This window comes from Mesitornis unicolor, unplaced genomic scaffold, assembly GCF_000695765.1.
Source record: "Mesitornis unicolor isolate BGI_N332 unplaced genomic scaffold, ASM69576v1 scaffold27849, whole genome shotgun sequence".
In the NCBI taxonomy this organism is placed as follows: Eukaryota; Metazoa; Chordata; class Aves; order Mesitornithiformes; family Mesitornithidae; genus Mesitornis; species Mesitornis unicolor.
The window spans coordinates 1355-14825 of NW_010205630.1; the positions used below are offsets into that span (position 1 = coordinate 1355).

Below are 13471 nucleotides of genomic sequence, written 5' to 3' on the forward strand. Positions count from 1 at the left end.
TTATATAAATACACCATACTCCAGTTTGTTCTTTGACTCTCTGAAATCCTCATTTCCAAGTCTTTGTCTAATAAAAGGCATGTGGAATTAATTCTGTTGCGTTCTCCTCTTAATTCCTATTACTTTATAGGATGCTGGGGAAAAGCATGGTTGATAGTGGCATCCTGGGCTGTATTAAAAGCAGTGGAGCCAGCAGGCTGAGGGAGGGGATTCTGCTCCTCTACTTAGCTCTCATTAGGCCCTACCTGCAGTGCTGTGTCCAGCTCTGGAGTCCTCATCAAAAGAAGGACATGGAGCTCTTGGAGCAAGTCCAGACAAGGGCCACAGAGATGCTCAGGGGCTGGAGCTCCTCTGCTCTGGGCACAGCTGAGAGAGTTGGGGGTGTTCAGCCTGGAGAAGGGAAAGCTGCAGGGGTACCTTATAGCGACCTTCCAGGACCTGAAGGGGCTACAGGAAAGCTGGGGAGGGACTTTTTACAAGGGCATTCCCATTTGTGTGATCACGATTTCTTAGCATTAGTGTTCATAGGATGGGAAAATACCTACTCTTCCCAGCAGGCACTAGAGACAATGTCCTTCTATCTTAATATCTACATTACAGCGTCTCAGCATTTCCATGCCACCTTGATTGTGCCCAAGCCCCTGTAATCTGTCATGCAGGGATATAAATCTAGTTATTCCCAAGAAAGCAAGTATTTTGGCTCATGCTGTTTTGCACATGCTTTAGCTGCAGAGGCTAATAAAATGTTGTCACTGCCATTACCGTAATTAGAAATGGAAAAGACCCATTAAACCCCCAAACTTACCCTCTTTGGGAAGAATAATGTCCCCAGACAGGCTCCGTTTGTAGCTAACGGAAAGGTGCAGGTGCCCCCAAACAACCGTCTTTACTAGAAGTACCTCTGTGCAGATGAAGAGTTGCCCACAAAGCTGAGAAGTGCAGTCCAAGACACCTAACTTCTTGTCCAGATCAGGACAGGTCGCTCCTACCCCAAGACAGATGGCAATCGAGGAGCAAAATCAGGTTTTTCTTCAGCAAAGTGCATCAAACTGGCATTTCCAACATCTCTAGATTCCCTCTTGTGGCAACTTCAGTCTCATCAGCTTTAAACTCAATGGGCACTAACATCACGAAACAAGTTAAAAGCAAGCCCGAAAAGAACTTTCGGATGTAATTTTTTTTTTTCCCACCAGTAATCCCCACTTTGACAAATGCAGGTTAGAAAATCTGGTTGGTTTTATGGGCCTGAAGGTTGCCAGCCCATTGCATTAGCGAGGTGATTAACGGGTTGGGAGAGGTGGCCATGTGCCAGCATACCAAACCCATTAGCTCAGTCAACAGAGTTACGGTCCTCTGCGGACAAGCCCAGCTCCTAACAAGGATAAAAGGCAGAGGGGACGCCTGATCCAAACTCTCAAAGACTTCTCTGCTCCTCTGCCACCTCACCTCTTTGTCCTTTGCTCTCGCCATCAGCGAACGATCGCGCAGAAGTCAGTCGGTCAGGAGGACTCACGATGAGTTTCAGTGCCTCTTCTGTCACTATGCCCATGAACAGAAGCAGCTTCAGCTCCGTGTCCATGTCCCGCAGCAGCGGTGGAGGCGGGGGACGGCTCAGCGGCGGTTTTGGCAGCAGGAGCCTTCACAATCTAGGGGCAAACAAGAGGATTTCCGTCAGCGGAGGGTATTGCTCCGCTAGACCGGGATACATCAATAGGGCAGCTCACGGTGGGTTTGCATACAGAGGCGGTGGAGCTGGGTTTGGGTTTGGAGGAGGATGTGGTCCTGGAGGTATCCAAGAGGTCATGGTCAACCAACACCTCTTGGTACCTCTTAACCTGGAGATTGACCCCAACATGCAGAGAGTGCGGCTGGAGGAGAAGGACCAGATCAAATCCCTCAACAACAAATTTGCCTCCTTCATCGACAAGGTAAGACACGTTCACCCAGCCTGGCATGTTTGCCATTGCCTGTGGAGTAGGATTAGGATTGCTCTCAACATCATAAATTTACTTCTAAATCCTTAATGCACAGAGTTAAGGATTTCCTTTAGTTTGTTACTGCTGTAAATATAGCTTCGCTTCATCAGAGTGGTATAGAAGGTCTGGATATGGTGCAAATTATTTTTCCAGGGTTTTTTTGCAGTTGAATACTGCTCCTGTCCTCCAGGTCTTCCTGTCAATGAGCTTTCAATGACATCCCCATCTAAAGTCCATTTTAAATTACATAAAACCCCAAAAAACTCCTCACATTAAAGCCCCCATCTCATGAGGCGGGTTTTAAGTTGATGATCTCAAAGGCTTTAAATTATCCTGATGGGTTTCAGGTGCGGTTCCTGGAGCAACAAAATAAAGTACTGGAGACCAAATGGGGCCTCCTGAAAGACCAAAAAATCGTGAAAAATAACCTTGAACCCATGTTTGAGGCGTACATCAGCAACATGAGGAGGCAACTGGAGGCTCTGGGAGGGGACAGGATGCGGCTCAGCTCGGAGCTGAAAGCCATGCAGGACGTCGTCGAAGACTTCAAGATCAGGTAAGCAATGCACACAGACAAACCTGTCCCATTTTCCCTCACTTTGCCTTCTTTTTGGATGAGTTAAAAGACCCCAAAACAGGTGAACTTTTTTAAAGGCTCAGATGCTCAGACATCCCCGGCTGTTTGGATTCTCAAAGCCGTAGTTTGTCCAGAACCTTAAGCTTTCCAAATGGTTTCAGCTCTCGTGTAAGCATTTTAATATGGACCAGGATGAAATCTGAACACGCTGAATGCTCACACTTCTTACTGATACGGATTCCTTTCCAGGAGAGGCAAAACTGTCTAAAAAGAAAGATTAATTTTAAAAGCGTGCTTAAGTGTTTTCCTTTTTAATTATATAATGTCCCTTAATATCGATGTATCGAATAGTTTTTGCACTTCTGAAAGTCAGGATTTAGCTTCTACCCCACGGAAAGTCACCAGAATATTGGGTGAGCGCTTCAGCTCAGCTCATTCACTCTTTAGGCTGTCAGGAGGAGGTGTTTTCGCTCTCATCCACTCCGCACTCTGAAAAAAACATCTAGCAAGTCTTAGCGTCTGCTACCATGCCCACAAGGGATGCACTGCTTAATGGATGTGAATAAGTAAGGAGCTTAAATTGTCAATCTGGAACCAGAAAAACAAGAGATGGGCGCTAGACGCAGGCTGCAATTCAGAACAAGGACGTGTGCATTCTGCCAAAAACCCTTTCTCAGCGGATTGTGTGTTGGACTCTTTCTGCCACCTCTACCAACAGTGCCTCTAGCCCAAAAGTAGCACTGGGATAGAAAGGGCTGCCTTGGGGGAGAGAAATCACCATCCATGGGTGCTTTGAGACTCTCTTTTATGGTTCTCTGTGCCTTCAGAAAAGCAATGTTTAACAGAGAAAAAACTTGTCCTGTATCAGTTTGGCCATTGAAGACCTCAGGGTCTGCTACAGATCAGCCATTTAGATTTCTTTAATTCATTTTAGGGTGGGACAAATGACATTCTGGAGATAAATATTTTTCTCCATCAGAAGAAACCCCAAAGAACAGAGCTTAACTATGATAGCCAAGTTGTCGGTAGCTGCATTGGGACGAATCCCAGCCGTAAGCACAATATTGCTATTGATTAATGGGGTCAGAGAGTTTCCTCCTCCTGTTCTCCTCACAGGCCCATGGTGAAAGCAATATTTTAAATTTCGAAAAGCAATGTCTAACGTTAGCACGGTCTGCAGCAGCAAAGCAGCAGCTGAGGTTGCTCAGCCGAGAAAAGACCCATGGGTGCACCATGATTTCAGCCAAGAAATCCTCTGACAAGCAAAGGTCGCATCATAGAAGAGCTTCAGATTTTAATATCCTGTCTCATCTGACGTAAAGTGGTGAACATTGCTCCAGATCAGGGAATCTTTGGGCAAAAGCTCAATTATTTCATATACATTGCTGGGCAGGGAACATCACCTTGCATTGGTGCAAAAATGCTTACACCCTCCAAGAGGACACCACAGCTTCTGTCCTTGTTCCTTAGAAATTTGTTCTTCCTACCTTTATTTATTTTAAACTTTGTGAACCCCAATGTTTTCCTCCTAATGCTTTGCTCTTCTGAGTCAAATACTAATCCATATGGCAACTGCAATTAGAAATTAATTAATACGCCAGATTACTGTTCCTCTTCTATGTGGCTAAGAGCTTAGAGACCCACAAATCTATAGACAGGCTGGGACTTTCTTTAATGGAAATGATTTTAAGGGCTGGATATTCCCAATGTGAAGAAACCTTCCCCCATGAAAGGGTCATGAAAAGCTAACAATTTATTAGCTGCACGGACTCCTTCCTTTGAACTCCTGGCTTTCATCTCCCCCATTTAATGGTTTCATTTGAGCTGGGCACTGGGCCATGTCTCTGGCTGGTTTTTACCCTTTCCACTACGCACTGCGGCTGCTCCAGACCTTGGCTTCCCTTGCCCAGGTCACGGTCATCCTCCCTCCTCCCTGGCCATCCCCAGGTGTCCCAAAGCCACCGCAGGAGCTGGCGTCAGAGATCCCGGCTCTTCTGACTAACCCAGGTGTGGTTACGGCTCCACCCAGCCCTCCCGGCCTGAGAAAACTGAGTGAGCACAAGGCTCCCATTCACAGCAAAAACTCCTGAGAGGATAAAGCGTGCCTTCAACGGAGGCCTGCAGCTTCTCTAGATGGTCTCCTCCCACCACTTAGCCCAAGGGTGCTGTCTTTCTATCATAATCAGTGAGATATTTGTTAATTGCATGTATAACCCATGCACTGACATAGCAAGGACAGATGGGCATCATTAGGGTGCTATTTTTGTTGTTTTCTCCAAAGATGGACACACTGGTGGTAAATGTTGCTAGGAAGGGACTCTTTGGGCCCCTCACTCCCAGAAGGACATTGAGGGGCTGGAGCGTGGGCAGAGAAGGGCAAGGGAGCTGGGGAGGGGTCTGGAGCAGCCGAATGCTGGGGAGAGGCTGAGGGAGCTGGGGGGTTCAACTGGAGAAGAGGAGCTGAGGGGAGACCTTATCCCCTCTGCAGCTCCTGAAAGGAGGGGGGAGCGAGGGGGGGCGGTCTCTGCTCCCAAAAAACAAGCGATGAGACGAGAGGAAATGGCCTCAAGTTGTGCCAGGGGAGGGTTAGGGTGGATTTTGGGAGGGATTTCTTCATGGGAAGGGTTCTCAGGCACTGGAAGGAGCTGCCCAGGGCAGTGGGGGAGTCACCATCCCTGGAGGGGTTTAAAGGCTGGGGAGATGCGGTGCTGAGGGACTTGGTTTAGTGGTGGTCAGGTTATGGTTGGACTTCATGATCTTAAAGGTCTTTTCCAACCAAGTGATTCTGTGATACTTCAGTCTCTCCACAAACACCCTGCAACGAATGCACGGAGGAGGGATTTCCACACGCCCAGGGTGGATGGGGTGGGTTGCAGTGTGGAATTTGTAAAGACACATTCATCTCCCCTTCCCAATAGGTATGAAGAGGAGATCAACAAGCGCACGGCTGCAGAGAATGCCTTTGTGTTGCTGAAGAAGGTGAGTCACCAACCACAAATAAAAGACACACTTTTGAAAGGCAAAAAGCATTTAAATGCAAATAATCCTTTTTATCCAGCAGTGCCAGGCTGGGCAAAGCACTCAGCAAAGGTGTAGTCATCCCTCCTTGAAGCAGAAACACCCACTTGTGCCAGTCCTTGGCCATAGCTTGTTCTTGTTTCAGTCCCCTCATTCAAAATCCAGATGAGTCCTGGTCTCCCTGGGTCATCCAGATGGAAATTCAGTGGCTTGTCAAAAATTGCTCACATCTATGGACATTGTCCCTCCTTCGTCCCAAAAAAGATAAAGGGAAGAAACCAGTTCCCACTTGCATCTGTTTAAATGCATGGAGGTCAAGAAAGTCTTCAGTTGTGCTTTGTCTCCAAATTTCGTATTATATGACAGCTGGCCTTTGTAGCTGGATGCAAATAGGCAAGGTTTGGGTCACTGCCTCTGTTGTTGCGGTTCCAGGACGCTGATGTTGCCTATGTGAGCAAAGTGGACCTGGAGACCAAGGTGGCTGCACTGACAGATGAGATCAACTTCCTGCGAGCCCTCTACGAAGCAGTAAGGATCTCCCAAATTTCCCAGTTCTGCTATTTCCCCATTTTCCTGGTACGACCAGGATCAAACCAGCCTAAAAGAGACGTTGGGAACTGCAGATCCCCTCCATTCCTACCCCTCTACCACACATCATCTCTGAGACACGCATAAGGGTGAACATTTAGGATTCAGAACACATTTGTTTGACTTACAGGAGCTGTCGCAGATGCAGTCCCAAATTTCCGACACCTCCGTGGTGCTGTCCATGGACAACAACCGCAACCTGGACCTGGACAGCATCATCGCAGAGGTCAAAGCGCAGTACGAGGACATCGCCAACCGGAGCCGGGCAGAGGCTGAGTCCTGGTACCAGAGCAAGGTGAGGATGCAAAAACTGACCAGGTGAGCTAGGAAAATTTTAGTTTAGCATTTCATAGAATCATAGCGTCCCAGGTTGGAGAGGACCACAAGAATCATCCGGTACAACCTCTCAAGGTAAAATACAGTTCAAATGGGATGAGGCAGCTCCCTGTCAAGATGACTCTTCAAACTGACCAATGGAGGGGAATTCACCACTTCCCCTGGGAGATTGTTCCAATATTCCACTTCCCAAGGGCTACTTTACACTGGAGAGGGCAAGCAGAGAGGAAAGAGGAGTAGGAGGTAAAATCAAGTTGATTTGGAACTCATTTAGAGTTTTTTTGACATGTGAAAATGCCTTTTTGACAATGAGAGACAAAGGAGCATAAGGAGCTAGAGGGAGGAAGAGAATATGCTAAAGCTCATGAGGAAGAGTGTGGATTGAGTACAGAAGGAGAGAGACCAGGGTCAATACCCACCTCACCATGCATCTGACCACGTTCTGTGTCTCATCTCCCACCCATCTCAGTACGAGGAGCTGCAGCTCACGGCTGGCCGGCACGGGGACGACCTGCACAACACCAAGATGGAGATCTCGGAGATGAACCGTGTCATCCAGCGGCTCCACTCGGAAATCGATAGTGTAAAGAAACAGGTACGGTGCACAGGGCCCCTCCAAACACGGGGGCACCTCCATCTCCACCACCTTGCTGCATCCTTGCAAGGATGCTTGGAAATGAGGGTCCAAACCCACTGAGGGGATCACCAGAAGTGTTTCTAACCCTTGCAGTGCGCCAGTTTGCAGACAGCCATCGCCGACGCCGAGCAGCGCGGGGAGATGGCCATCAAGGATGCCAGGGCCAAACTGTCCGAGCTGGAGGAGGCTCTGCAGAAAGCCAAGGCAGACCTGGCCCGACAGCTCCGCGAGGACCAGGAGCTGATGAACGTCAAACTGGCGCTGGACATCGAGATCGCGACCTACAGGAAGCTGCTGGAGGGAGAGGAGAGCAGGTGAGGACACCCCTGCAAACCCAATCATGTCCAAACCCATGGAGGTTTTCCCATTTGCAACAAGAGAGGGAATGGCCATAAAAACTCGCTGTGCAGCACAAACACACCCCAACCCTACACTCATCACTTCAGACTCTAACACCCCAGACCATTCTGCTACCCAATGTGCCAAATTGTTGCTTGAAATTATCCTAAATAACAAGTCCTTCCTTCTCTGTTCTCTCTTCTTTCCAGGCTGGCTGGAGAAGGCGTTGGCGCAGTGAATATATGTAAGTAATCCGGCTCTTAAGCAACAGATTGAGTTATTTATTGAGTTATTCCTTAAATGTCCCTGGAGCTGAGGATCAGACAATGAAAATTAGTTATACAGCTAGTAGTTACCAGCATAAAAATGGAGTATGTTTAGGGTTTTGTAGTATCTGTAGGACTGAGGAGGTCGAAGAGCCTGATACATCATTTTTTCCCGACCAGCTCTGACCTTGAAAGGTTTTGAGCATTGAGACTGCCCATAAGAGACACAGATAGCTCTGCTACAGGGTAGAGAGAAAAGCCAGAGAGTAAGATGTGTGAAAAAGTGGTAAACCATCCAAGAAAAACCAGGAATGTGTGAAAACAAAGGCTGAAATTCCTCCGTACTCTTCCAAACAAACTAACCCTCTCCCCGTGGTTTCCCATCGCAGCCGTGGTCTCATCTGGGAGCAGCTACGGAGGAGGGAACACGCTGGGGCTGGGGTCAGGCTTCAGCACCCGGCTCGGCATGGGGGGCAGCGGGGCCAGCTTGGCTGGGGGATTCAGCTCCAGTGCAGGAAGCAGCTCCAGCACCAGGTTTGTGTCGAAAAGCACCACCAAGAAGAGTTTTCGGAGCTAAGCCACGACCGCCAGCTCATGTGGAGCAGAAGAGGTTGAGCACCACCTCCTGCTGCCAGCACAAAGCCTGTTAACACCTTCCACAGAGCCACGCTTATCACTGCTGGGGAGAAACACATTCCCAGTGCTACTTATTGCCTTGGGAGAGATCCCTCTCCGAAAGCCCCCTGCATGAAGTCTCATTTAGCCAACCAGAAGCCCAGCGCTGCTTGTCAGCGAGTAATCAGCTTTCCCATTAATGGGCGCCATCGTTAGAGCCCAGCTCACAGCTTCCCAGGGATCCCCTTTGGCCCTGCACCACGGTGCAAACCCAGAGTAGAGGCAGGGCTTGGGTTTACACCAGAGCACACGAAAGCAGGATGAGTCCCTTCACCTGCCATAGAAACTACTGAGACCACGGTGTCTCTTGTGCTCCCTCCTCATCAACACCGCTCCCCACTGCTGGGCTTGCTCTCCCCAAAGGCTACAGAACCCCAAACCGAAACATTTTTCAATATAGAAGCAGTTGCTTTCTTCCCAATCCCTCTTGCATTGCTGTTATTTCACTCCAGGGCTCTCTCACTTTACCTACATCAAAAAAATGCCATTTTCCATAGGTGAAAGGGGTTGACTCGCTATAATATCTCATTCCTCACAGTACATATAATTTAAGCCAAAAGACCACATAACCTACGAGTTGCTAGACCTTGTCTCAAACCATTCTCTTTTCCACCAGCCAGAACGAACTTAAAGTAGAGACAGGGGTTAAAAATACAGGAAAAACAGAAAGGAGGAACAGCAGGCTTTGGTAACATCAGTTTTACATAACCTGGAAAAACATCTCTGTTTACTGCCTTTGTTCTTACATTTTTGTTTTGTTTGGGGTATTTTTTTCCTTTTCTCTTCTTATGGAAGGAGGAGGAAAGCAAAGAGGAAAGGGTTGGAGGATTATGTGCCCAAATGTGATCAGCTCATTTCCCCTCATTTTCTCCTGTATGAGTTTTATGAAATGTCTTCAATAAACTGCATTCAAACTTACCGTGAGCAATGTGGGTTTTCTATGGCTTTCCAAAATTCACCTAAAAAGTGTAATTTTAGAATAAGGGTTAGAAGATTTGCCATAGGCACTCGCTGTCAGTCAGAGCCTTCCCATCTCCTGGTCCCCATCTTCGTCCTGGAAAGGAGAGGAAATATTGTGTATTGGAGATAGGGGTCACAGAGCAGCCATGCCCAAAAGCTTTGGGAGGGTTTCCAAGCAGCACAACCAAACAGAGCAAGACCAGAAGCTGGGGCTAGTTTCACCTGGCCATAAACGCATTCACTGGAGCCAGTTAAAGGACAGAAATGGACACTTCTGGGTGAAACAATCCATTCCCCAGTACCACTTCCATTGCTCTGTGAGACCCAAAGCGCTCTAGGCAGTTGGCTGAAGGTGTCTGCATTGCAGGAGCACTCCAAAAAGGTGTTGTCAAGCCAGGAAAGATGAATCCCACCTAAGCAAAACTTCTGGAAAGGCCCATTCCAGACCTGGAGGAGGGATTTATGTCCATCCCCTCTTTGGGGACTGCCAGCCCAAAAAAAGGAGATGATCCTTGAGGGAGTGGAGCATCTCCCTTCTGAGGAGCGGCTGAGGGAGCTGGGGCTCTTGAGCTTGGAGCAGAGGAGACTGAGGGGTGACCTCATTCCTGGGGATCAATTTGGAAAGGGCGAGTGTCAGGAGGAAGAAGCCAGGCTCTGCTCTGGGATGTCCAGTGACAGGACAAGGGGCAATGGTCCCAAGCTGGAGCACAGGAGGTTCATGTGAACATGAGGACAAAGTTTGTGAGTGTGAGGGTCCAGAGCATGGTCCAGGCTGCCCAGAGAGGTTGTGGAGTCTCCTTGTCTGGAGACACCCAAAGCCCTGGCCGTGTTCCTGTGTGACTGCTCTGGTGATCCTGCTCTGGGGGGGTTGCACTGGGGGAGCTTTCCAGGTCCCTTCCAACTCCTGTCATGCTGGGATTCTGTGATCCCCAGTGCAATGCTGGGAGTGGAGGTTTCTGTTGGGTCAGCAGATCCAAGTCGGGCTGGCTCAGACAAGTTGGCGGTACCGAGCTCTGCTCTGTAATTAGAAACCCCAGAGAAAGTGCAAAAACGAAGCCAGTGTGACTTCTTCCATCCCAAGGAAGATGCCAACTATCACACACAGATCCTCTCCAGCATCCAGGGCCCAATCATGAAGATGCTGAGCTCTCTGAGCTCCTTTTATGTGCAGTCCCAAAAAGTGCTTAGCACATACAACTCCCACGCAGCTTTACCCCAAAACCTTGCAATGAGCTTTCAGGCTTGCATGCAGGAACTTCTCTCTGATCCTCTTCATGGAGCAGGACATGTTCTCAGAACATGGTGAATGCCAAGAAAATCACATAAAAGCAAAAGCACCTTTAGAAAAGGCTGAGATTTCCAGGGCTAAGCCCTCAGTGTTATCCCACTGGAGGCAAAAGGATTAAGAGGGTTCCCACCCATGGCACGCGGCCCTTTTGATACTGCAGCAACAACAGGACTCAAAATCACCTATTTCATTTTCTAGGAAAGACGTAGCTGCCTTTCCTGCATCTTTGCCACTCTGAACCCACCTCCTTTGCTGAAAAATAAATATATAGAGAGTCCAAAATTGCATTCATAGAGTTTTGCCAAACAATTTCAGCAGAAAGCAATGACTAAGCCCAGTTTTCCTAGGATTTCTCCATTGGGTGCAAAGGTGTGAGCTGGAAACCCTCTCACAGGCACCTTTGCTGCACCCCTTTTCTGCTTGCAGGCCCCAGCACCAAGAAATACCCTTGAACAGGTCCATTGCCAGTCCCAGGGGAATTAAAAGACCGTTCCCTTGAGGGAAACAACATTACAGAGGTCAAATGAATGAAAGAAAGGAGTAAATTATAGAATTAGGCTTACTGGCTAAAGGTTAATGTAAACCCAAACCGAATCAGCCCCAGTGTGTGGTGGTTTAGGGCTGGGGTGGCCACTGAATGCTGGACAGATGCTCTGTATTAACCCCCTCCCCTCCCCAGAAGGGAAGAGAAAAGAGAATAAGGGAGAGAGACTTCGCTGGTTGGAAAATAAAACTACCAGGCTTAATGAAACAATAATACTGATACTACAGGATAATAATGGAAATAGGGAAATAATGGAATATATACAGATCTGTACAAATAGATCTACAAAATCTTGAGGTCCCTTCCAATCCCTAACATTCTGTGATTCTGTGTAATCCTCCTCCAATGATGATGATGGCACCAGAGGCTCTGGGAGCACTGGAAAAGTCCCAGTGTGGAGCCAGCAGCAGTGGGAGCTGATGCAGGAGCACAGGGCTCAGGATCAGAGGCAGGCGAAGCAGCAGGGTCTGCTGGGCCTTGGGCCATTGCAGGGGTGGAGAGGGAAGGAAGGGTCCAAGCTGGAAGGGTCCAGACCCTGGTGATCCCTGGGCTTTCCACTGAGTGTGCCGTGTGTGGGATGCAATCCCTGGTTGGGCAGGTTTGGGTCTGCTCCTCCTGTAGGTGCAGACACAGCCCCCATGGTGAGACAGTGGCCTTGTGCTGATCACTTGTAGCAGTGCACACTGTCTGGAAAACCACGCTGCTGGGTTCAGCGAGTTCAGCCACTGAGAAGAGACTGAGCTGGGAAGTGAAATCACTGAATAGAAAATCAGTTCTGTTGAGCTCAGACCAGGACAGTGTTTGGAGCACTGGAATATTCCCAAAGTTTGACTTGGATTCTTCTTTTCCCACACGTAACACAAAACAATGCTCCTTCCAATGCCCTGCAAACATCAGAAGGTCGAGCTGCTGCTCCTTTGCATGTTCGTTATAAAAACAGGGAGGTTTGCACATGCAGGTTTTACAGGAACAGGGATTCCCTCCCATTCAAGTACAAACACAGCCTGTAACTGCACACTAGGTGTGCACCTAAAAGCATCTGAGGTCAGTATTCAGCAAAAGACTTGAGTGGGATATTACCAAAAAACCATAAACTCATAAATATCTTAAAAATGGTCTTTTGGGGGTTGGTTGTGTACCAAAGCCTGTTCTCCTGGGACACAGAAAGGTGAAAGCTCTGCTTCTCGTTGCAGAGGGTTTCTGGTTGGGAAAACCAGTATTACTAACAGTAACTAACAGTATTGATACAAAGCACACAGCTGAGACGTATATATATGTATATACACACACATATACACTCAGCTGATACAGTGTTTGCGAGCTGTGATGGTCACAATGAGCATGGGAATAGGTCTTAGAAGTAGAATGATAAGTAAGACCCTCCTGGCATGGAAGATTTAAATAAGATTTAATTAAAAGAGCCAAATCCCACCTTAAGTGAGTCAGTTTTAGCTGAGTTGTTCATCTGGGATGTTTGTATACCCAACTTCCTTCTCTGCATCTCGTGATTTTTTTCTCTTCTGCCTAAGAGGAGAAGAGGGCGGAACAATTCAATGGCGCGGTAAAGTTGGTGTCATTGAAAAGAGCAGTCCTGAGAGTTTGCAATCTCATCCCCTGCTGGCACCGAGTGGTTTGCTCTTTCATTTCGTAAACCCTCGACGCGCTTCAGGACGTGGATTGCACCTACATGAACAAAGCCGAGCTGGAAGCCAAGGTGGAGCCTCTCATCCAATAAATCCCGTATAAAGCAGCAATGGTTTTTCCTTTTCCACTCCCTTTTCCTCCACCCCAAACCTCTATGGGGTCTGTGGAGTTCCCACAACCCATCATTAAAGATCACGGAGGTTTCTGATGTTTCACCAATCAGTTGATTGCTCCGGATGTCAGAGGTGTTACTCTCGCACCGCACGGGCAAGGAATCTGTTTCAACTTGATGGTGAAGGTGGAAGCAGAGATTAAACCAGCAAATCCCTTGCTGGGTTTCCTGCTACTGTGCACATGAGTCACTCGTGTCCCCCAGTGGCAAAGGGTTTTGCCTCAAAGCTCGAGATCCGGGACCGCAGCCCCAGCATCACCCAGTAGCTTTAATTACTGACTCATCTCACCCCAGTATTTATTTTCATCGCGTTTTCTCTTTCCTCGGAACGAGGAACCACAAAAAAACCAAGACGACGGTTTGTGTAACACAAAGAGTGCAATTGTGGAGCTGAATCGGGTGATTCAGAGACTGGAGAAGGTGACAGCACCAAAGCCAAGCTGGGGGGAAG

The 13471-nt window shown here is 48.2% G+C and overlaps 1 protein-coding gene across 1 annotated transcript; it reads left to right on the plus strand.

Annotated features, from left to right (window-relative positions):
- Positions 1 to 1514: 1514 nt before the first annotated feature.
- LOC104533970 (keratin, type II cytoskeletal 6A-like) lies at positions 1515 to 8314 on the plus strand. The gene is made up of 9 exons (XM_010191482.1): positions 1515 to 1928; positions 2324 to 2532; positions 5472 to 5532; positions 6004 to 6099; positions 6290 to 6454; positions 6965 to 7090; positions 7226 to 7446; positions 7681 to 7715; positions 8127 to 8314. The coding sequence occupies exons 1-9, from the start codon at positions 1515 to 1517 to the stop codon at positions 8312 to 8314; spliced, it is 1515 nt and encodes a 504-aa protein (XP_010189784.1).
- The last annotated feature ends 5157 nt before the right edge of the window (positions 8315 to 13471 follow it).

Coding starts and splice junctions, on each gene's coding strand:
- LOC104533970 (XM_010191482.1), top strand. CDS start 1,515: ATGAGTTTCAGTGCCTCTTCTGTCACTATGCCCATGAACAGAAGCAGC. Junction 6,455..6,964: donor AGTCCTGGTACCAGAGCAAG/GTGAGGATGCAA, acceptor CACCCATCTCAG/TACGAGGAGCTGCAGCTCAC. Junction 7,091..7,225: donor TCGATAGTGTAAAGAAACAG/GTACGGTGCACA, acceptor TAACCCTTGCAG/TGCGCCAGTTTGCAGACAGC.